We start from the raw sequence: 24506 nt of genomic DNA on the forward strand, positions 1-24506 counted from the left end.
GAAGATGCCAGCACAGTGCACACAGGTATCGTAGCCTAAGCTGAGGTCTAAGGGTTCCTATTGGCACTCCCCACTGTATTCTACTTTTCTATTCCTAGAATAATGTTCATAGCTTAAGGAAATTGAACATAACTTGGCCAGCATGATTCGTTGAACCTAATGAATGTTGAGTGCCATACAATGACTGATGGGCGATGCTTGGGTTTGACATTTCCTGACTCACCTCCACCCAAACCCACCTTTTCTGTACCCACATCGACCTAATCCCAATGTTTGATCCCCCCTTTATACCCACCTGTCCCCTCTAGTTATGTCAGAAGTAGGGTTGACATTGGTAGAGACATCACTTGAGTGGGTGGGATATACCTGGGGATTTTTCTAAAGTGGCAAAATACTTTAAAAAAATCTGTCCTGCCATCAAGTAGACCTGCATATCATTACTGACTGATACTCCACTATACTGATCTGCCCACAAACTAAACAAATAGATCACACTAGAGGCTATCCACATACAGTGACCACCTTCTGTTGTTCTGTTCATTTAAAGAGATACTGACACCAGAAAATTTACCTTTTTTTGTATTTGTCTTAACATTGTTTTTGAATGGTATTTATAATTTTGCCATAAAAGTATTTGTGTGATGCTTTTACATTACCTTTCTTACCCCCATGTTCCTGTATGAGTGGGCTGCCATATTTGTGCAGCAGGAGTCTGTTAGCATTAGAAACCCTAAATGACAAGCTGAGAATCAGTCAGGTTAGCAAAATAGTCAGGTTTTGGAACTTCAATTATCAATTACTTACAAAAACAGAACTATCGGCAAAAAACTATCAAGATGACCCATAGGCAACTTTTAATGTAGATTAATATTTTTAAAAGAAAATGTTTAGTGTCAGTATCACTTTAAGCAGACAGTCCAGTTAATTGGAATTGTAGGAAGGTGTGGCTTTTCATCTTTTTCTGCTAATGCACAAGACTACATAGTGTGTCGGCAGTTAGATAATATGCAATATGTCAGCATACCTAAATGATCTTTTTAAACAGCTCCTGACACAATTTCCATTCAGATATGCTTATTTCTGCAGCTGGACAAACAAATGCTGTTTGACCATCCATGTGGCCATATTAAACAATATATGAGCATTTGGCACATAGCGGATTGGTCATATAGTGCCAATATCCCTGTTTATACCTGCCTTTTATTCCCTTTAATTGCCCAGTCCCAATTGTCATGAATGACACTATGACCAATAGGTTATGTTGCCACGGGGTTAATACATATCAGCTATATGTAGCCATTATACCTAAAGGGGTGGTTCACCTTTAAGTAAACTTTTAGTATTTAGGGCTCTTACACATGAGCGTTCTGACCTGCGCTCCCCTGCGTTCCGTTTTTTGGCGTTCAGCCGCAGGGGAGCGCAGGAATAGACGCAAGTCATTATTTGAAATGGGGCTGTACTCACTCAGGCGCGTGTAGGCGCCGAACGCAGGTTCAGACGCAACATGCTGCATTTTTCCTGCGTTTGGCGCCTACACGCGCCTGAGTGAGTACAGCCCCATTTCAAATAATGACTTGCGTCTATTCCTGCGCTCCCCTGCGGCTGAACGCCAAAAAACGGAACGCAGGGGAGCGCAGGTCAGAACGCTCATGTGTAAGAGCCCTTAATAGAATGGTCAATTCTAAGCAACTTTTCCATTGGTTTTTATTATTTTTTTTTTTATATATAGTTTTATAATTATTTAACTTTTTCTTCTGACTCTTTCCAGCTTTCAGATAGGCGTCGCTGACCCCATCTAAAAAGCAAATGCTCTATAAGGCTACACACTTATTATTACTGCTACATGGTGTTACCCATCTTTCTAGTAAGGTCCTCTCCTATTTATATTCTAGTCTCTTAATTAATGCATGGTTGCTAGGGAAATTTGGACCCTAGCTACCAGATTGTTTATAATGCAAATTGAAGAGCTGATGAATACAAAGCTAAATAACTCAAAACCCTTAAATAATAAAAAATTAAAACCAATTGCATATTGTCTCAGAATATCAATCTCTACATCATACTACAAATTAACTCAATGGTGAACAACCCCTTTGCTATGGAGCTCAGTAGAGAGGAATGCCTTTAGTACCATAGTCTTTATTGTATCTAGGTGCAGGCTATGAGAAAAACAAGAGCATTGTCTTTACTAAATTGTTCCATTTATGACGCACTTTAGCAGGCCTTGTCAGCAAGTATGTTAGAGTACACCAGTGTCGGACTGGGGCACCAGGGGCCCACCAAAAAACCTTAGACCAGGTGCCCACCCTCAGTACTATTTTCTTCCTTTCTCACTCAACATCTATTCTCCTAGTTTCTTTTCTTAACATAATATAATCTATTATTCCAACTATTTAGCCACTTTGTTCTCATAGAAATAGGGAATGACCATGAAATAGGCCAAATGTTTAAAGGCAGGAGGGCCCACTGACACCTGGGCCCACCAGGAGTTTTCCTGGTATCCCAGTGGGTCAGTCCAACACTGGAGTACACCTCTGAACTGACAGAATATGAGCCTCCAGACTTCTTGTTGGAAGACAAAAATGAGCTTGAGCTGGTTTTACAGAAAACTTCTGCTTGTCTGGTCAGATGGCAGAATTTTTGGCCAAGTTTGTCCAACATATTAATATCGGAATAAGCTCCAATGAAGTATTGGGGAGATTATTTCAAACCTATACATTTCTGACTTGGTCACAAGAGGCAAGTGTACCCAGTTGTTGTTTTCTCTTTTTTTGGTAGAAGAATAGTTTGTCATTACAATGTCAAAATTATTCAGAGTTCCTGCCAATACTATAGGACACATTTCCCCACAGTGAGTTGGGTGCAAAATGTACTTGCATCAAAGTATTCTCTCCACACTACATAATGTTTTCACTTAGTGAGTTTTACCTTTTATTCCGAATGAGGCACGGCTGCACCTGTTAACGCAGGGCACGCTGGAGCTACCACTACCTCCTGACTAAGCGTTGCTCCAGGATTCTGACAGTGCCCTGCATCAATTGCTGCAGCACAGTTGCTCCAGAAGTCACTTGTGCGCCGAACTCTGTAAATTACGTCAGACAGCCCAAAAATATCCGGCACCACTGCATCCTATTTGTGAAAAGGTGCACACGTAATTGCATTCATTTTGGCAAATCGGGCACAGTTGCGAGAGGTGCTATTGCATCAGATTTAATGCCCCTTTGCACCCACAGGGATACTGGTATTCTGTGAAAAAACATTGCACTGTGGGGGAAAAAACATGGCAAGGGCACTCAAAATTCACTGCACTTGCAGACACAAGTGAGCCCTTGTATCTTTGCACCAAGGGCCAGATTTCTAACTTGGTGTCCCTAGTCCAGCCCCAACTCACAGAGACAGATCAACCCCAACATGTCGTCCCCCCCCATCTGTTCTTATGTTACTTTCCCGCCACTGGGGACTTGTCGTGCAGGAGATAAAATAAAGCTGTCAAAATCTTCAGCACCCATTTGCAAGTGCTCCAGTCTACTGACACAAATCAAATCCAGGCCTGTTTGCAACAAATAATTTTCATTTATCATAATAGCAGTTGATGGCATTTGACCTCTTGTTTATCTTCCTGTGTAAGAGCTAAAACATTACATTAAATTACAGTGTATTATAATGCTAAATAAAAGAATATTTGCAGTTTGAAATCACTGCCTTGAAGCTGTTTATTCCTCTTTCTACAAGAATTATCCTGATTACTTTAGGAGTGTTACACAGACTCCTGGAATTTTACAGCTGTACGAAGTTTGTATTGAATACATTTGAGCCAACATCTTGTTTTTCTAAGAGCTAAAAGAATTGTATTCTACACAATTTATATGTTATCTGCATTATAAACATAAACCTTTTTGGCCTACTCCACTATGCCCATAGCTACACAGCAGATACATTTATATACACTGTACAATAATTGCTTTGCAGGGTGAAAGTATAATATATACTAAAAAAATGTCAGTGTCACTGGTCCTTTAAAAAAAAAAAGAAAAAAAAAGAAATAGATAATAAGTTATTAAAACTTACCAGCTGCAGGCGTTTTGTGTCAAACGCAGCTGTTCTGAATCTGTTAGCAGTATTCTCCCCACTCATGGGAACTGCTGCCCCTTGCTTATATATTTCAATTGGTAATGTAATAAACGTCTTAATGGTTGCTATGCAACTTTTATTACATTTCTCCATTAGTGCTTTTAAAATAATGTTGCCAACTGGGATCTAAACCCAAAAATGTAATTATTGTTTACTTACCTGAATACTTTTGCAATTTATAATTTATATTTAGTGGTATGTTGAGTTATTTCTATTATTAGATCACTTACACCAGGCTTTTGGCTCAGCTGATATCAGTGAAGCTAGGATTACCTGAATACAGAAAGTACACACACAGGTTAGTGGGAACTCTCGGCCTTCATAGGGTTCAGTTGAGATGAAGCCTGCCTAGCAGTATAAATATGTCTAAAAATTTTAATATCCCCACTAAAGTAGAAAAGCAGACAAAAATAGAAAATGAGTGTTAAATTGCTGTGTGCTCCCACGCTGAGTAAGAGTTTAGATCTTACCTAATTTTGAATGTCTCTCGATATGTCCGTGAGTTTTTAAATAGGCCAAACTCAATGAAAGGGGTACTTAAAATGTAATAGAACCATAATCCACCTGACCATCTTTCATGACCTGAACTAAGCTGACACAGGCTTGGAGACCGTAGGTGCTCTTAGGCTGCAGAATTAAGCATATAACAGCTTGAACTGCCTCTATTTTACGTGGCCACTTTCAGTTAAAATTTTCCAATTCCCAGTGAAGAAAGAGAAGAATGTACTGTAATAGTTTCTTCACAGTACCTATGGGAGGAGAGAGAGAATCCTGTGCAGTACTCCTAGAAAGAGAGGGAGAATCCTACAAATTTAGAAGGCTCTCAGACACATAACGTATATGGCAATACAAATTGAGTAAACAATGAAGATCTAGTGGCCTTTAAACCTGTGCCATTTCCAGCTGACATTCTTATAATGCATGCACATTTTCATGTCTGATATTTTGCTGCTGCAAAGCAAGCATAAAGTCTGTATTTTGTGTGTCATAAGAACCTTTAACAGTAAGTTGACTCCAGAAAACCATATATTTTTGGAAAGAACACATTGCATACCTCCCAACTGTCCCTTTTTTTTAGAGGGACAGTCCCTCTTTTGACAGCTCAACCCGCAGTCCCTGATTTGTACTGGAAAGTCCCTATTTTCTCTGTACTGAACAGCCAGAAAAAGAAACAAAGTTTCTCACTTAATTGGCTTTTAGCAGAGAGCACAGAACATCTAACAGTTGCAAATAAGATACTTTTGAGACACAAAAAAACAGTTTAGATAAGGAGAAATATTTTCAAACTTTCATATCCTGCCAAATTTTGTAAACTGAGCATGGTAATTAGGGGGTGTGACCACAGAAAGGGGCGTGGTCAAAAATGTGATGCGCTACATGCGAAAAAAAAAATTTGTCCCTCTTTTTACTTCCAAAATGTTGGGAGGTATGCACATTGTAATGTATTCATAATGGTTTAATATATCTTAATATGACTCTGATGTCTAATATGATTCTGCCCATAGCCTTTCCTGCCTGTGCCATTCCTCCTCCTGTTGTTTATATAGACCTTCCAAAAACACCACCCAGTAGGTCATTCTACAATCTTGAAGTGAATTCAGAAAGTTATGGTTAACTGGTTTCATAATAAAAGAAAGCAACCTGAACCAGTGATTATTCTTAAAAGGATACTGTCATCGGAAAACGCATCAGTTAATAGTGCTACTCCAGCAGAATTCTGCACTGAAATCCATTTCTCAAAAGAACAAACAGATTTTTTTATATTCAATTTTGAAATCTGACAGGGGGCTAGACATTTTGTCAATTTCCCAGCTGCCCCCAGTCATGTGACTTATGCCTGCACTTTAGGAGAGAAATGCTTTCTGGCAGGATGCTATTTTTCCTTCTCAGTGTAACTGAATGTGTCTCAGTGGGACATGGGTTTTTACTATTGAGTGTTGTTCTTAGATCTACCAGGCAGCTGTTATCTTGTGTTAGGCTGCTGTTATCTCGTTACTTTCCCATTGTTCTTTTGTTTGGCTGCTGGGGGAAAAAGGGAGGGGGTGATATCACTCCAACTTGCAGTACAGCAGTAATCAGTGATTGAAGCTTATCAGAGCACAAGTCACATGACTGGGGCAGCTGGGAAATTGACAATATGTCTAGCCCCATGTCAGATTTCAAAAATTGAAAATAAAACAATCTGTTTGCTCTTTGAGAAATGGATTTCAGTGCAGAATTCTGCTGGAGCAGCACTATTAACTGATTCATTTTGAAATTTTTTTTTTTCCCATGACAGTATCCCTTTAATGAAGATGAAATAGGTAGAGAGTTGGGGAGCACCAATCATCCAAAGTGAAAGATGGTGTGCAGGGTCAGATAATAGTTAATAATGAAAAAGAAAGAGAAAGAATTGATCCTTTACATTGCACCTTCCCATCCATATGTTGTGAACAAACAAATGAAGTAGTGATTAAAACTTAACTTTTAATATGACCAATAAAATTATGTCTAGATAACAACATTAAAATGTTGGTTAGGCAGGAGGCTGATTGACTGATAAGCCAGGGATAGGAGGGATAAGGTCACCTGAAAGTGACTGTCGGTTGGAGCGAACCACTCAGTCCTTGCGATTATTTGACGATTAATGCTATTGGAGAGGTATCAATTCCCCACATGCCACCCCTTCTCCCACCTTAGGATCCCTCCCTTCAGGTCTACAAACACCCTGCAGGGTGATTGATATGTCGAGGCCTAAAAAGCAGCCTTAGTGGCAAGTGATTGTAAATTGTAATTAGCAAGTATGTTCGCCCCACGGATCATCCGATAACCAACCCCTTCACCCTCAAGACGTACCCTCCCGATCCGTTATTCCCAAGCTATGAGCATTGTCTCTATCCGACGCCTGCCTAGCCAAAAACTAAAATTGCGCCTGACGCGCGTTTCGCCCGTTCAGTCACGGGCTTTGTCAAAGGCATCTATGGAGAGCCGTCATTGCACTTCTATTTATAACCGCGAGACAGCCGGTACAGATTCAAATGGACCAATCAGAGAGCGCAGTGACGTAATTAGCGTCACGTCTCAGTAGCGAGTGAGCTTACAAGCGTCGCAAGGGAATTTTGCGTCATAGGCAAAGGGTTTGTTCGATGCTGTCAAAGACAGTTCTGCCTGAAATGTCAGATCATCAGTTCTTTTCACAGGCATCCGGTTAAACGCTACAGTGTATCATATATAATTTGGAATACCAAAAAACGGAACGCTACAGTGTATCATATGTAGTTTAAAATGTAGTTTGGAATACCAAAACCGGAAACATTCTATACTCTCAAGAGTAATTCTGTCTATAATGTCAGAACATCAAATCCTTCCCCAGGCACCCAGGCTGAGTGCAACAGTGTATCACATATAGTTTAAGTCGCAAAATCAGACACATTGTATAAAGCTCTGTACCCAAGAATAGATAGATACATTTAACTATTTGAGGAAGTTTGTTCAGAGTTATTACTTAATATTATTGTCCTAAACGGTCCTGTATTAGACAGTTCATATGGGTATAGAATAAAAGGTAATATGTTATTGGCATTACATTGAAACCAAATTATGACAATAATGTAGCTTATAGTGCATAGTCTGTATCTTAAGATGTGAACCCTGTATTATTGGGTAATAATTCCCGGATTAGTTAGATAAATATATTCATTGTGATGCTCTCATTAAGGCCGTTGGGGCTAAGAGCATTCATCAGAAATATCCACTCGCTCTCTCTGGATAAAAGAGCTGATTCGAGATCTCCACCTCTTATGCCCAGTGTTACTCTCGAGAGACCCATTGCTCTTAGACCGGAGCTTGAGTGATTATGAGTTTCAAGAAAATGGCGACTTACCGGTGGTAATTTTTTATGGGCTTTCATCAGATCCAATGCATTATCAATGCTAAGGATATGCTCCATCAGTCTCTTTTTAAAAGCTCTATTGGTTTTTCCAATGTATATCTTATTACAAGGGCAGGTCAGCATGTAAACGATGTTGTCGGTATTACATGTGAAATTATCAGTAATCTTATGGCGTTTGCCAAATCTGTCAATCACCGGATTCTGATTGTGCATATGTTTACAGACCTTGCATTTGCCACATATGAAAGTTCCATTCACCATTATCTTGGATTGTCTGGAGAAATGGCTCTTTACTAGTCGATCTCTGAGATTCGGTGCTCGTCTGCAGCAAGTCAGAGGTCGTGGTCCTACTATTGTCGAAAGGACTGGATCAGTGTGTAAAATGTGCCAGTGTTTTTTTAGAACTGAATCAATGGCGGGCCATTGTTTACAGAAAGTACCTATAAATCTAATAGGTTGACTGTTGTTTTGCAAATTACGTTTGTGTGACCTCAGTAGAGAATTTCTGGGTGTCTTAACTGCTCTAGTGTAGGCTTTATGTATAACATTTTTTGAGTATCCTCTATCCATCAACCGTGCCGTTAATTCCCTTGCCCTTTGACGAAAAAGACCAAAGTCAGAGCAGTTACGGCGTAGCCTGAGGAATTCACCCACCGGGATTCCTCTTTTTGTGGCCATTGGATGATGGCTCTGGAAATGAAGGATGGAGTTTGTCGCAGTAGCTTTGCGAAACAAGTCAGTACCGATGGTCCCATCCTCCTTAATCATGATGGTAATATCAAGGAAGTCAATGCTTTCCTTGCTGATGGTATGAGTGAGTTTGATGTTTAGATAGTTATCATTTAGGCATTGTAGGAATTCGCTCAAGTCATCTCTGGTACCAGTCCATAGGAACATCAGGTCATCGATGTATCTAAACCAATGAGAGATGTGTTGGGTGTATTGAGCCATCTGGTCCCCGAATACATTGTTGGCCTCCCACCATCCCATAAATAAATTGGCATATGTGGGGGCAAAGGCCGCACCCATGGCGACACCCCTTATTTGTAAATAGAATTTATCGTTAAACACAAAAAAGTTGTGATTAAGGCAGAAATCAGTCAAGTCTGCCATGAAATCAATAAATTGACCATCCCAATCCGATTCTGTTTCCATGAAATAACGTATTGCTTGTAAACCATGTTTGTGAGAGATGGAAGAATATAGTGATTCTACATCACAACTCACTATATATGTGTCATTATCAGCCCTCACTTCAACTAGCTTCTGTAGCAGATCCCCAGTGTCCCTGATATAGGAAGGAAGAGTGATCACAAATTGGAGTAATTTCATATCAATGAATTGGCTCGCTTTTTCACACATATTGCCATTGCCTGATACAATTGGACGCCCAGGGGGTTTTATTAGACTTTTATGTATTTTAGGGAGCATGTAGAAGGTTGGGGTCACAGATACAATATTATGTAATGCTTTTGATTCAGTTGCAGTAATGAGACCAGTCTGTACACCATCCGAAATCAAATTGTTATATAAAGTTCTGAATCCCACAGTCGGGTCACCTGTTAGTTTGCGGTAACATGCCGTGTCATTGAGCTGTTTAAGTGCTTCCGTCAAATACATCACTCGTGGCCATAAGACCACATTGCCACCCTTGTCAGAGGGTTTGATAACTATATCCTGCCATGTAGATATTTGGTGTATAGCCACTCTTTCTTCCTGATTAAGGTTATCACAACCCTGACTGGGTATATTCATAAAATCCCTCATGACTAATTCACCAAAAGTGATCACTGCTGAGCTTATATTTCTAGGGGGCATGTATTTGCTTTTCGGTTTCAAAGATCTCTGAACATTACTCTGTTCAGCCAACAAATCAGTCAGCTCTGATACTGCTTGATCGAAGGCTATTTGTTCCGTCCCAATGTCAGATGCATGGTATGTCAGATCATGTGGATTGGCTGGGTCAGGCATGGCCATTAAGGGGTTAAGTAACACTTGGTCATTGTGGGTAGACTCACTACAAAAATGTTTTCTAAGTAGAAGTTTTCTACAAAACAGGAAGAGATCTTTGTAAAGAGTGAAGGGTTTTGAATCATGACTGGGAGAAAAAGATAATCCTCTCTTTAAAACAGAGCTTTGACTCTCAGAGAGAATATGATCACTGAGATTGATGATATTTAACGTCTCTGGGTTCTCTTCCCCCTGTGCCATCCCCATTCCCAGTGATTCTGGCGCCGATAGGCCCATTTGTCTCTGTTTCTGAGTTCTCTTCCCCCCCTTCTAATTCTCTTATGTTGTCTGTACCTAAAAAAGGTGCAGCGGTATTGGATTTGGTAGGATTTGAGCTGGTCTCATCGTCTGATCTCTCAGATCTTGAGAGATCACTCTGTGACATATTGCGATTATTCATCTTCCGCCCCCATCTATAAACTGTCCCCATGGCGTAGTCGGTGGTGTCTCTGAAATATTTCTGTTTTTTTCTATCAATAATTTCCTGTGCAACTCGGTCTATCTCCACATTAATTCTAGACATGCGTGATATGTACGATTCATTGTGAGTATATTCAGACAACTGTTTTTCAATATCATTGATCTTGGTTGTTAGATCTGTTACCACATACTGCTCGTGTTCTCGAGTCAGGTTAAGCAATTGCATAGAGCAATTATGTAGCACCTCCTCCCATCTCTTTTTGAAATTCTCATCCCGAGTGTCAAAAGTTGGGAGTGTTCTAATTCGCAAACCCCTGGGAATGATATTCCCTTCTATGTATTTATCATATGTAGACACTGACCACCACGCTTTGGTCAATCTGATCTGATATTGCTGGTATTCAGATAACAGGTGTTTCCAACTACCTTCTGATTGTGAACTCTGATTCCCAGTGTCTACTAGAAAAACATCAGATAATTGTGTAGACCATTTCTCAAACCGGGATTGCATATTAACAAAAGGTGCTGCCATGGTTTTTAACACAACCAATAAGATCAAAGGGACGTGTGCTACACCCGGATTTTCAAGAGAGATTGAGGAAAAAACTAAATATGAAATAGGTAGAGAGTTGGGGAGCACCAATCATCCAAAGTGAAAGATGGTGTGCAGGGTCAGATAATAGTTAATAATGAAAAAGAAAGAGAAAGAAATGACCCTTTACATTGCACCTTCCCATCCATATGTTGTGAACAAACAAATGAAGTAGTGATTAAAACTTAACTTTTAATATGACCAATAAAATTATGTCTAGATAACAACATTAAAATGTTGGTTAGGCAGGAGGCTGATTGACTGATAAGCCAGGGATAGGAGCGAACCACTCAGTCCTTGCGATTATTTGACGATTAATGCTATTGGAGAGGTATCAATTCCCCACATGCCACCCCTTCTCCCACCTTAGGATCCCTCCCTTCAGGTCTACCAACACCCTGCAGGGTGATTGATATGTCGAGGCCTAAAAAGCAGCCTTAGTGGCAAGTGATTGTAAATTGTAATTAGCAAGTATGTTCGCCCCACGGAACTGCTTTTTAGGCCTCGACATATCAATCACCCTGCAGGGTGTTTGTAGACCTGAAGGGAGGGATCCTAAGGTGGGAGAAGGGGTGGCATGTGGGGAATTGATATCTCTCCAATAGCATTAATCGTCAAATAATCGCAAGGACTGAGTGGTTCGCTCCAACCGACAGTCACTCTCAGGTGACCTTATCCCTCCTATCCCTGGCTTATCAGTCAATCAGCCTCCTGCCTAACCAACATTTTAATGTTGTTATCTAGACATAATTTTATTGGTCATATTAAAAGTTAAGTTTTAATCACTACTTCATTTGTTTGTTCACAACATATGGATGGGAAGGTGCAATGTAAAGGGTCATTTCTTTCTCTTTCTTTTTCATCCCTTTAATGAAGATCCTGTGCTAACAGAATAGGCTGATTTATTATTTAAAGGGGAAGTTTTTATGTTAGGTGTAATTATGATGTAGGCGTTGATTAGGAATGCACTGAATCCTAAATTCATTTTGGGATTCAACTGAATCCCAATAAGTGGATTTAGTGCATCTCTAGTATTGATATGAGACAAATTTATATAACCTATCATAGCATTCTACAACCTCACTGCTTTCACCATGAAGAACCATATGTTTTGCTTCAAGTGTAAATATAAGTGTGACCTTTTGTTGTTTGTTCTTTTTCTATTTGAAAAACAGATAATATCCTCTTATGTACTCCAAGTGCCTTTTTTTCAGAGAAAGCAACTGTAACTTTCATAGGCTTTCCTCATAATTCAATGTCCATTTCTTGTACTTCTTCTTTAGGACTGGGCCCAAAATTGCACTCCATACTTACATCAAAAATTTGTTGCATGGCTTTGATGTCAAATCTTTGCACACTGTGCAGGCCTTTGCACTGTTTCTAAATGGATAGACCTATGACTAGCCTTTAAATTAAGTACTGCATGCAATATGCTTTTATATGCCATTCAAAACCTCCTTCAGGATGCATCTGCTACTTTTTTTTGGGGGGGTGGCAAACCCACACCTTGCGAATCTTTGATTTAGATTGATGATATATTTTGCACATTGTTACATACAGAGCTTCACATCTTTGATCATTTTGTGATGCTGTCCATGATATAGTACAAGATATTTGTTTTGTCAATTTTAAGAGTTTTTGTTCTTTTCTGATTCCAGCTGCTGATTTGCCATGGCATCCTCTCTGCCAAGAACCCTTGGTGAGCTTCAGCTGTACAGAATACTACAGCGTGCTAACCTCCTGTCTTACTTTGATGCCTTTATCCAGCAGGGAGGAGATGATGTTCAGCAGCTCTGTGAGGCAGGGGAAGAAGAATTTCTTGAGATAATGGCTCTGGTTGGAATGGCCAGTAAACCACTCCATGTTAGAAGACTACAGAAGGCACTCAGAGACTGGGTCACAAACCCAGGAATTTTTAATCAACCACTCACATCCCTGCCAGTTAGCAGCATTCCAATTTACAAGCTACCCGAATCCTCCTCTTCTTTACTAGGTATAAACTCCAATAGTTATGAAAGAAACAGCAATGCAAGAGAGCCCCACCTAAAGATCCCAAAATGTGCAGCTACAACTTGTGTACAAAGTTTGGGTCCAGGGAAATCAGATGGAGTAGGGAATTCTCCTCTGCAGAACAACAGTGAAGGAAGACACTGGCAAAGTCAACATACTACAGAGAGCGAACACAGTTTGTCCCCAGCTGATCTTGGTTCTCCTGCATCCCCTAGAGATACAACTGAAACCTTGGACGCTTCAGCTGCTCTCTCAGTTGCTGAATGTGTGGAGAGGATGTTCCCTTCCTTACCTAAAAGCGATGTAAATGAGGTCAGGGAATTGCTTAAGACAAACAAAAAGCTGTCAAAGATGATTGGGCACATATTTGAAATGGAAGATGAAGACCCCCACAGGGAAGAGGAAATCCGCAAGTACAGTGCAATCTATGGCAGGTTTGACTCGAAAAGAAAGGATGGGAAACACCTGACACTTCACGAGGTATCTACATGTGAAAACTAAAATCATCCTTGGAATATTTATTATAAAGAGGGTCTATATATAGTTTAAATGTTATTGCTTGATATCATTAGCCATCGGATTGAGATTTGTCACCAGAGAAACTGCTGCACTACTTCTTGTTTACTAATGAAAAAGAAAAATCCAGTTAAAATCAGTTGTACATTGAAAAAAAATATTTATAATACTTATAATATAGCCAGTTTTTTTTTAGTTACATAAACAGTCATTCTATGACTTATGTCAGAAAAGTCTATTCCTGTGCTGGCACAGAAACACATGGGCCCCAGGGAGCATAATGGAAACAACCTGTCACTCCTGGTACTCACATTTTTGTAGCAGCAGTGACAGGAGCTTTCTATTATACTCAGTGGAGATTGGCTTGGGCTGTTTCAGTGCCTTTCTGCTCTGGTGAAAATATACCTTGTCTGACATTTTTTCCAGTTATAGGATTGCTTTTAATCCTGGGAAGAAAAGATTGTATATTTTTGTTTGTTCTCGCCAAACTCCATTGTGTATGTCCGCTGGTGCGCTAATCCTGTTCTTGTACATTCAGGGAGCGCAAGTCAGCAGATCGGCTTTTCTCTGCTGGCCTATTTCCTGCGGCCTTGCTAGCTTGTAACAGCAAACTTTATTGACACACACTGACAATATCTCAAACATTAGTGAATGCAGTACCGGGTAAATGTATATGTAAACATCTCCCTTCTTTTTTTTTTTTTTGTATATATAACAACCATACCAAACTTCAGTATGTTTTACTTAAACACTGGAGAACTGTCCATATCAAAGTTTCTTAAATTACAGAACAAAGTCTTTGTATCTTGCAGGTGTTCTGATTTCTCAAGTGCGAGTGCAACGTGGGGAAGCTGTTGTGTCCCTATTCTCTACATTTGCTTCCACCTCTGGGTTTATAGGTGACGTCTGGTCTGTAATGTCCTCAGAGGACTCTGTAATTGGTGTGGTCTCCTCACTAGTGTTAACATCACTTGTTTCATTAGTGCATCTGAGAAATGTCCTATTTCTCCTGTACAGATGACCATCAGCCTCCACTATATGAGTGTGGAGCAACCTTCTCCAAGCAAATTCCTTTGCGCCACCTTCTATCTACTGAAGCAGGGGATGGTTGTATATGAAGCAGGCACTGAAAGTGGGAAGGAGGGTGGCGTCCGGGAGGTCATCAAAAGCGGTGGAGCCAGAAGTTAAGTTAAAACAAATGAACTTTAATGAAATCCTTAAAATCGACAATACAAGCAGGCAGGGTGAGTGTAGCTTGACGCGTTTCGTGACCAATATGTCACTTCATCAGAAGCTCAAGCACCTCCCCGTGAAACAACAACTTTATAGACAACACCAATAAAGGAATGAATTAACCAATTAAAAGATCACGTTATTGCATATAAGCCATGTATTATATATATATATGTTGTATTAAAAGTATATAACAATCATAGTAATGATAATGGTAATAATAATTATTAATTAATTGTGGGGAATGGTCCAGACATTAGAGTTTTGTTTGGCCAATAGAATCAATATGGGTGTGAAAAATGATATACTGAACTCAAATCCAAATTAGTACTAGAAGATTAGGTCCTGAACCATAAATTAATTAATTGTAAATTAAATTAAATTAGATCAAATCAATTTAAATCAATGCAGTTCATACAGGCCCTCCAAATCTAATAGTAATGATCATAATAATAATAATATAATAGTAATAAGTGCAAAGAGAGAGACATTAGCCGAATCTATGTTATATAATAAATAGGATCCTCAAAAAAGATAACAAAGTATACGTATTTGAAAATGTTGCAACTCCCAAGGAAATGTAGATATCTTATCAGTTGCTGATAACAAAATAGATACAAATATGAAAACCTAAGCAATTGAGCTAAAAATAAGGAACAAAAACGCAACAAAAGAAAAAAGCCAAGAAACAGATATGAACCACCAATGTAACATATATATAGAAGACTAGTAGCTATTACGGCAGGATGTTCTTGATAACGCATAAAAAAGATCAACACGAGCACAATTGAGTAAGGAACTCGAACAAAAATGTTTAGCCAAAAGTGACAATGATAGTCATGATGGTAATTAATTAGAAAAATAAATAAATAATTTGGGCAAATAGCTTAGTCCACAAAACAATTTAGTTCCCATTCTCTATTTAATCCTTTTGGTGCAACCGTGCATAATTTATAGATCCAGAAGGCCTCCTTCCTCAGAAGTGAGGTCTCCGTTTCTCCCTTACGGACCCCCGGAACAACTCTATCTATAACCTGAAAATGAAGGCATAAATTGCCATTATGATGTTCCAATAGGTGTTTAGCAACTGCAGAACTGTGATCACGACGTGATACACAACCCAAATGTTCAGAAATACGTTTCCGAATGGGTCTTATGGTTTTTCCTATATACTGCAAGCCACACTGACACGTAATGAGATAGATAACATTTTTGGTTCCACAATTTGCATAGAAATCTATTTTGAATCTGCGGGGGCCATTGTTACCTACAAAATCCTTAGATGTCTTCATATATGTACAAGCACCACAGCGAGTAACCCCACACCTGTAACAGCCCTTGACATCTAACCAGTGTGTGGGTTTCTGTAACCTTGGATCCACAAATAAACTGGGAGATAAAATAGAACCCAAACTGGAGCCTCTCTTATATGTGAATTGTGGCCGTGAAGGTAAAATATCCTTAAGAATGGGGTCCAATTTCAAAATTTTCCAATGTTTTTCAATTGTTCTGCGGACAAATGAACTATCATGTGAGTAGGAGGTAATTAAGCGAGGGAAACTATCAATTTCGCCTGATGCCTCATCTGGAGGTCTTTCAGGTCTCTGTTTTCTTCGAAAATGTCTATTGGATCTTGTTGTGTTATTTATAGTCAGAAGATCCTCGCGGCTTGTACCCACGGCCCTGTCATAAGCTCTCTTGATATCCCAAAAGGGGTAACCCCTCTGGACGAAACGATCCCACAGGAGCATAGCCTGATCATTAAATGAGTCCCATGAGGTACAGATCCTGCGAAGACGCAGGAACTGTCCTATAGGGACCCCCCGTATCACACTGGAAGGATGACAACTGGCCGCATGCAATAAAGTATTGCGTGTAATTGGTTTGCGGTATAAATCAGTGACTATCCTGCCATTGTCAATCGAAAAGGTAATATCTAAAAATGATATATACGCAGGATTTTGGTCACAAGTAAAGGAAATCCCGCAATTAGTACTATTGCAATATTTTGCAAAGGCCTCCACTGAAGAAACATCACCATCCCATACTATGATCAAATCGTCAATGTACCTGTAGTACTTAACTATTTGGGTACGGTAAGGGTTGCCTTCACCATAAATGAATAACCGTTCCCACCACCCCATGAAAAGATTCGCATACGAGGGGGCAAACCGAGCACCCATCGCAGCGCCTCTCCTCTGGAGGTAGTAGGAACCATTGAACATGAAATAGTTAGTATTCAGGAGATAGTGCAAAGAGCGCAAGAGAAAATCATTCTGTATTGTTGAGTACAGGTTCGTGTGATCTAGCCAAAAACGGACGGCTGATGTGCCCAATATGTGATCTATGGAGGAATAAAGTGCTGCCACATCCATCGTGACCCACAAAAAGGAAGATTTCCAAGTCATGTTACAAAAGATAGTACTGATTGTATTAACAAATTTTGTAACATGACTTGGAAATCTTCCTTTTTGTGGGTCACGATGGATGTGGCAGCACTTTATTCCTCCATAGATCACATATTGGGCACATCAGCCGTCCGTTTTTGGCTAGATCACACGAACCTGTACTCAACAATACAGAATGATTTTCTCTTGCGCTCTTTGCACTATCTCCTGAATACTAACTATTTCATGTTCAATGGTTCCTACTACCTCCAGAGGAGAGGCGCTGCGATGGGTGCTCGGTTTGCCCCCTCGTATGCGAATCTTTTCATGGGGTGGTGGGAACGGTTATTCATTTATGGTGAAGGCAACCCTTACCGTACCCAAATAGTTAAGTACTACAGGTACATTGACGATTTGATCATAGTATGGGATGGTGATGTTTCTTCAGTGGAGGCCTTTGCAAAATATTGCAATAGTACTAATTGCGGGATTTCCTTTACTTGTGACCAAAATCCTGCGTATATATCATTTTTAGATATTACCTTTTCGATTGACAATGGCAGGATAGTCACTGATTTATACCGCAAACCAATTACACGCAATACTTTATTGCATGCGGCCAGTTGTCATCCTTCCAGTGTGATACGGGGGGTCCCTATAGGACAGTTCCTGCGTCTTCGCAGGATCTGTACCTCATGGGACTCATTTAATGATCAGGCTATGCTCCTGTGGGATCGTTTCGTCCAGAGGGGTTACCCCTTTTGGGATATCAAGAGAGCTTATGACAGGGCCGTGGGTACAAGCCGCGAGGATCTTCTGACTATAAATAACACAACAAGATCCAATAGACATTTTCGAAGAAAACAGAGACCTGAAAGACCTCCAGATGAGGCATCAGGCGAAATTGATAGTTTCCCTCGCTTAATTACCTCCTACTCACATGATAGTTCATTTGTCCGCAGAACAATTGAAAAACATTGGAAAATTTTGAAATTGGACCCCATTCTTAAGGATATTTTACCTTCACGGCCACAATTCACATATAAGAGAGGCTCCAGTTTGGGTTCTATTTTATCTCCCAGTTTATTTGTGGATCCAAGGTTACAGAAACCCACACACTGGTTAGATGTCAAGGGCTGTTACAGGTGTGGGGTTACTCGCTGTGGTGCTTGTACATATATGAAGACATCTAAGGATTTTGTAGGTAACAATGGCCCCCGCAGATTCAAAATAGATTTCTATGCAAATTGTGGAACCAAAAATGTTATCTATCTCATTACGTGTCAGTGTGGCTTGCAGTATATAGGAAAAACCATAAGACCCATTCGGAAACGTATTTCTGAACATTTGGGTTGTGTATCACGTCGTGATCACAGTTCTGCAGTTGCTAAACACCTATTGGAACATCATAATGGCAATTTATGCCTTCATTTTCAGGTTATAGATAGAGTTGTTCCGGGGGTCCGTAAGGGAGAAACGGAGACCTCACTTCTGAGGAAGGAGGCCTTCTGGATCTATAAATTATGCACGGTTGCACCAAAAGGATTAAATAGAGAATGGGAACTAAATTGTTTTGTGGACTAAGCTATTTGCCCAAATTATTTATTTATTTTTCTAATTAATTACCATCATGACTATCATTGTCACTTTTGGCTAAACATTTTTGTTCGAGTTCCTTACTCAATTGTGCTCGTGTTGATCTTTTTTATGCGTTATCAAGAACATCCTGCCGTAATAGCTACTAGTCTTCTATATATATGTTACATTGGTGGTTCATATCTGTTTCTTGGCTTTTTTCTTTTGTTGCGTTTTTGTTCCTTATTTTTAGCTCAATTGCTTAGGTTTTCATATTTGTATCTATTTTGTTATCAGCAACTGATAAGATATCTACATTTCCTTGGGAGTTGCAACATTTTCAAATACGTATACTTTGTTATCTTTTTTGAGGATCCTATTTATTATATAACATAGATTCGGCTAATGTCTCTCTCTTTGCACTTATTACTATTATATTATTATTATTATGATCATTACTATTAGATTTGGAGGGCCTGTATGAACTGCATTGATTTAAATTGATTTGATCTAATTTAATTTAATTTACAATTAATTAATTTATGGTTCAGGACCTAATCTTCTAGTACTAATTTGGATTTGAGTTCAGTATATCATTTTTCACACCCATATTGATTCTATTGGCCAAACAAAACTCTAATGTCTGGACCATTCCCCACAATTAATTAATAATTATTATTACCATTATCATTACTATGATTGTTATATACTTTTAATACAACATATATATATATAATACATGGCTTATATGCAATAACGTGATCTTTTAATTGGTTAATTCATTCCTTTATTGGTGTTGTCTATAAAGTTGTTGTTTCACGGGGAGGTGCTTGAGCTTCTGATGAAGTGACATATTGGTCACGAAACGCGTCAAGCTACACTCACCCTGCCTGCTTGTATTGTCGATTTTAAGGATTTCATTAAAGTTCATTTGTTTTAACTTAACTTCTGGCTCCACCGCTTTTGATGACCTCCCGGACGCCACCCTCCTTCCCACTTTCAGTGCCTGCTTTGTTCGCTATAGTGCCGTACCGGACCGGCATGGAGGGCTGCACTAAGAACCGGAAGTTGATTCCTTCCCTTGGTTAGCGGTGATTTCATTTTTTGATGGTTGTATATGCACTGTTTGACCAATGTCTAGCTCTGGAAGTTCTTTGGCTCCTCTATCATAATAAGCGTTTGCTTTCCGGCACTTCTGTGTAAGTTAATCAACTATTCCTTCTATCACCTTCGGAAACAGAAGCTTTTGAGCAGTGGGAAGGAGAGTTCTAGTTCTTCGTGACATAAGTCTTTGTACAGGACTGCTGCTGGTATCTTCAGTAGGAGTATTCCTCCAGTCAAGTATGGCTTTCCAGAGATCTTTGCCATCTCTTTTAGCTTTCTTTATGATGTTTTTGCTATCTTTACAGCAGCTTCAGCTTCACCATTGGACTGACTGTGATAGGGGGATGAGGTAACATGTTCACATTCCCAATTTCTGAAAAAATGGGTGAACTCTGAGCTGACAAATTGTGGTCCATTGTCTGTAATGACAGTATCAGGTATCCCATGTCGACTAAAATGCACTTTGCAGCATTCAGTTATGGTTTTGGAGGTGGTTTCTGAAATTGCATCTATCTCCCTAAAGTCTGAATAATAATCAACGATTATTAAGTAATCCTGCCCTGGTAATGAGAAGAGGTCCATTCCTAATTTACTCCATTGTAGAGTAGGCAGTTTGGGTGTCATCAGTGGTTCCTTTGTCTGCTTGCGGAGGTATTCATTGCATGTGTTACAGTCCTTTATTTCCTCAATTATGTCTTGTCCCATATGTGGCCAGAATAGCACATCTTTGGCTTTGCGAAGGCATGAATCTATGCCCAGATGACTTGAATGTATTCTTGCTATCATCTCTGAGTGCAGAGTCTTGTGTATGATGACTCTGTGTCCTTTATACATTCATTCTGCATGGTGATTTCATCTCTAAAACCCCAGTAGTCCCTAACATAAAAGGGTACCTTTTCTTTTTGATCATTTGATCAGGCCATCCAGATAGAACTGTTGTCTTTAATGATTGTAAGGCTTCATCTCGTTCAGTATGGTGTTGTATTTGTTGTAAACGTATGTCAGATACTCTTAAATATTCAGCAAAATTGATCTGTTCTAGCTCCTTCCAAAAGGCATCTTTGGCATAGGTAGAGAATATGGTATTTCATATTCTGGGGTATCAGATTTCACTTGGGTTTTGGGTAAAGGTGCTCTTGACAGAAAGTCTGCAATATACTTTTGTGATCCTTTTTTGTAAGTCACATTCAGGTTGTACTTTTGTAATTGCAGCATCATTCGCTGTAACCGTTTTGGGGCTCTTAGTAGAGGTTTCTTGAATATACTTTCCAGTGGCTTGTGGTCAGACTCGATGCTGATTAGGTTTTTTCCATGTAGATACTGATCAAATTTCTGACATCCAAACACAATAGCCAGACATTCCTTTTCAATCTGTGCGTATCTTTGCTCTGTTGGGGACAGTGTGCGTGATGCAAAGGCAACTGGCTGGCCTTGTTGCAATAAAGTTGCTCCTAGTCACTGGCATCACATTGTACTGTCACTTACTCATATACAGCATAGTATCTTAAGACTGGTTGTGCTGTTACAAGTTTTTTTATTTGGTCCAAAGCTTCCTCATGGCTGGATTGCCAGACCCATAAACTGTCTTTGTCTGTCAGCCTTCTTAATGGTTCCCATACATCAGACAAGTGTGATAAGAATTTAGCTAAGTAGTTTACAAATCCTAGCATTCTTTGGACTGCTTGTACATTCTCTGGCTGAGGCATCTCCAAAATGGCTTTTACCTTATCCGGGTCTGGGTGTAAACACTCTGCCATCAGTAGATGCCCCATGTAAGGTACTGAGGATAGTCTCAGTCTTAACTTTTGTTTGTTTAACTTTAGTTTCAGCTTTCTGGCTCTTTCTAAGAGACAAAATCAGATTTTGTCATGGTCCACTGTGGCTTCCTCTGCAGTGTCTCCACACCCATACACCAAGATGTTATCCACAATAACCTTCTACAGCTTTGCTCTGCCTACGCTGGTACTCCTCTGGAGCAGTGGCAATCCCAAAAAACATACTTAGCCACCGGTAGCGGCCAAAAGGGGTCCAGAATGTGGTGAGATAGCTACTGCTTTTATCTAGTTTAACTTGCTAAAATCCATCTTTCGCATCCAACACTGAAAACACTTTTGCCTTTGCCAAGCTTGGCAGTATTTTCTCTATTGTGGGCATTGGATAATGTGATCTTTTTAGTGCCTTATTCAGATTTGTAGGATCAATACAAACTCGTAATTTGCCTGGTTTCTTGACTGCAGCCATGCTGTTTATCCATGCTGTTGGACTTGTGTCCTTTTTTAAAACTCCCATTTTTTCTAATCGAATAATTTCCTCTTTTAGTTCAGTTTTAAGAGGTGCTGGTACTTTCCATGGATGGTGTTGTACTGAGAGCACTGTTGTATCAACCTCTAAGTGATATTCTCCTGGTAGACATCCGAGTCCATGAAAGAGATCTAGTATTTTGTGATCTGTTCATATGTTAGGGACTGTCTTTTGAGTTTTTGAGTGTTAGTGTGCACTGCTCTTAGCACCTCATGTTCAATATTCACTGTCTCAGCTTAGTGACATATTGGTCTATAGTCTCTGCCTGGCCTTGGTGCATGCTATTAAATATGTATCTCTCATATATAATGTTCCGAGCAGGCATGAAGTGGCTCTGTAATGGATCCAGAGTTTTCTGTAAATCCTGCTTGTCAGTATCAGAGAGTGTGAAGTGCTGATAAATGTGCAGACAGTCTCTCCCCATTACAGAACGTAAGGTAGCCATCCTTACCTTGGGGTCTTTTTTGTCAAGTTCTGTAGCCACCTCATAATCCTCCCACTGTGATCTGAAGAATTCCCAGTTAACTGTCTGATCTCCTGTGCAGTCCATAGGACTTGGGATAGGGAAAGTGTTTGCAGCCATTTTCTTTCCCAGTGCCTGCTTGTTGCTGAGTCATATTATAAGCTTTGCTGTCCTTTTTGGGAACTTTAGTGGCTTAATCACAACCAAAGTTTCTGCCAGCTTCTGACACCATGTTTCCTGAGGCCTTGCTAGCTTGTAACAACAAACTTTTTGACACACACACATAAAATATCACAAACATTAGTGAATGCAGTACTGGCTACTACATTAGTTCGCAGCACATGTTAAGCTCTTTATATATGTAAACAGCCCCCTCCACTCCATATTTATGTGCATTGACATGACTGTACTTGGGTAGATATCATCAATAGGGCAAGTTTGAAAATAGTGTTTGCAAGGAGTGCGCTGACACACTGATGTGGTTTTCATTCAGTAAGTCTTGTAGGCCCTAATGGATGATCTGATCATTGGGCAAATTGGGCCCATGATTGCTCTTTGACAACCTCATTAAAGAAGTGAATCTGGATGGCCACTTTTAGCAATGCTGCATGACTTGTATGGAAGACTTCTCTAAATGTGTTATATTATCAGTTCTATTATCAAGCAACATAGACAGAGCAGACATAAGGCTATTGCCACACGGGACTGATATTTTGCTTGCGGATTAACACAGGCCGTTGACATAAGCCTTCTCCTGTGATTGCACCTGGAGCCGGCCCAGGTGTAGGCACATGGGTTGGATTTTGGTGCCAAAATGCATGAGCTTGCATTTCAGCTTTGTGTGTCTGCACCAGGGCCAGACACAGTGGCTCTGGTTGCAGAATCTAGAGAAGGCTGATGCCAGCAGAGAGCTGATTCTTGGCTGATGGCAGTGGAGGGACTGATTTTCTGCCTGCATTAACAACTTGTCAGTATATTTCCCTAGCTAGGAGTGTTAGCACTGAGGTTGGTAACAGAAAAATAAAATGCTTTTAACACGTTCAAGTTAGCCAGGATATCTAAGACTTTAATTATGTACAAAGAGGCCAATAAAGCATGTATAAAATCAGTTTTTTTTAAATATGTGAACAGTAAAAAAGTTAAGCAAGAGGAAGATAAATTGGTTTATGAGAGCAAAAGAAATGCAGAAATTTTGAACTGTTATTTTTTACTTGTTTACACAACTGTGGAACCAGTTAATGAAGGGTTCCTTTTTTAATGGACCTAATTATAATAATGTAACTGTTGATGGATGAGTGACTCAGGGTCTCTTCAAAATGTGAAAGGAAACAAAGGTCCAGGACTGGATGGTATTCATTCTAGGGTACTGAAAGAGATTAGCTCTGTGATTGCCAAACCTCATGACATAATGTTCCAGGATTCTTTGAAATCTGTCATGGGGCATAGGAATCCCATGCTCAGCCTGGAGACTCTAGCCCTGTCAGTTGTAGAACAGTGTTAACAAAGCTTTTGGAAAGTACAGTGTATAATAAAGTATAATAAAGTATACAGTTGAGTAACCTGCCAGGACAGGCACTGCATGCATGATCTTACCTTTGGGTCTTCCTGTAGTGCATTGCAGAGACTCCAGCAGCCCTAGCGGGGGGCAGGCCTGGGTACAGTTTAACCCCCTGCTCCCCTGTTAATTACTCCACTGAAGATATAAAGTATTTGAATGTATTGCAAATCACAGTACTATGCATACTATGCAAAATCTTGCATTGGATGTGATCTACTTGTATGTTATTCCAACTAAGATATAATTAATCCTTATTGGAGGCAAAACAAACATGTTTAAACTATTTGTAGTAGACTTAAGGTATGAAGATCCAAATTACAAAAAGATCCATTATC

At 39.7% G+C, this 24506-nt stretch overlaps 1 protein-coding gene across 2 annotated transcripts in view; it reads left to right on the top strand.

Annotated features, from left to right (window-relative positions):
- Positions 1 to 24506, top strand: part of nab1.L (NGFI-A binding protein 1 L homeolog) — a 45978-nt gene that overhangs the window by 2126 nt on the left and 19346 nt on the right. For both annotated transcript variants that reach the window (XM_018236234.2, XM_018236233.2), the window contains exon 2: positions 12683 to 13514. In XM_018236234.2, the coding sequence (XP_018091723.1) occupies positions 12696 to 13514 (819 nt within the window). In that variant the 5' untranslated portion in view covers positions 12683 to 12695. The remainder of the gene's footprint in view (positions 1 to 12682; positions 13515 to 24506) is intronic.

The sequence above is a fragment of the Xenopus laevis genome, chromosome 9_10L, assembly GCF_017654675.1.
Source record: "Xenopus laevis strain J_2021 chromosome 9_10L, Xenopus_laevis_v10.1, whole genome shotgun sequence".
In the NCBI taxonomy this organism is placed as follows: domain Eukaryota; kingdom Metazoa; phylum Chordata; class Amphibia; order Anura; family Pipidae; genus Xenopus; species Xenopus laevis.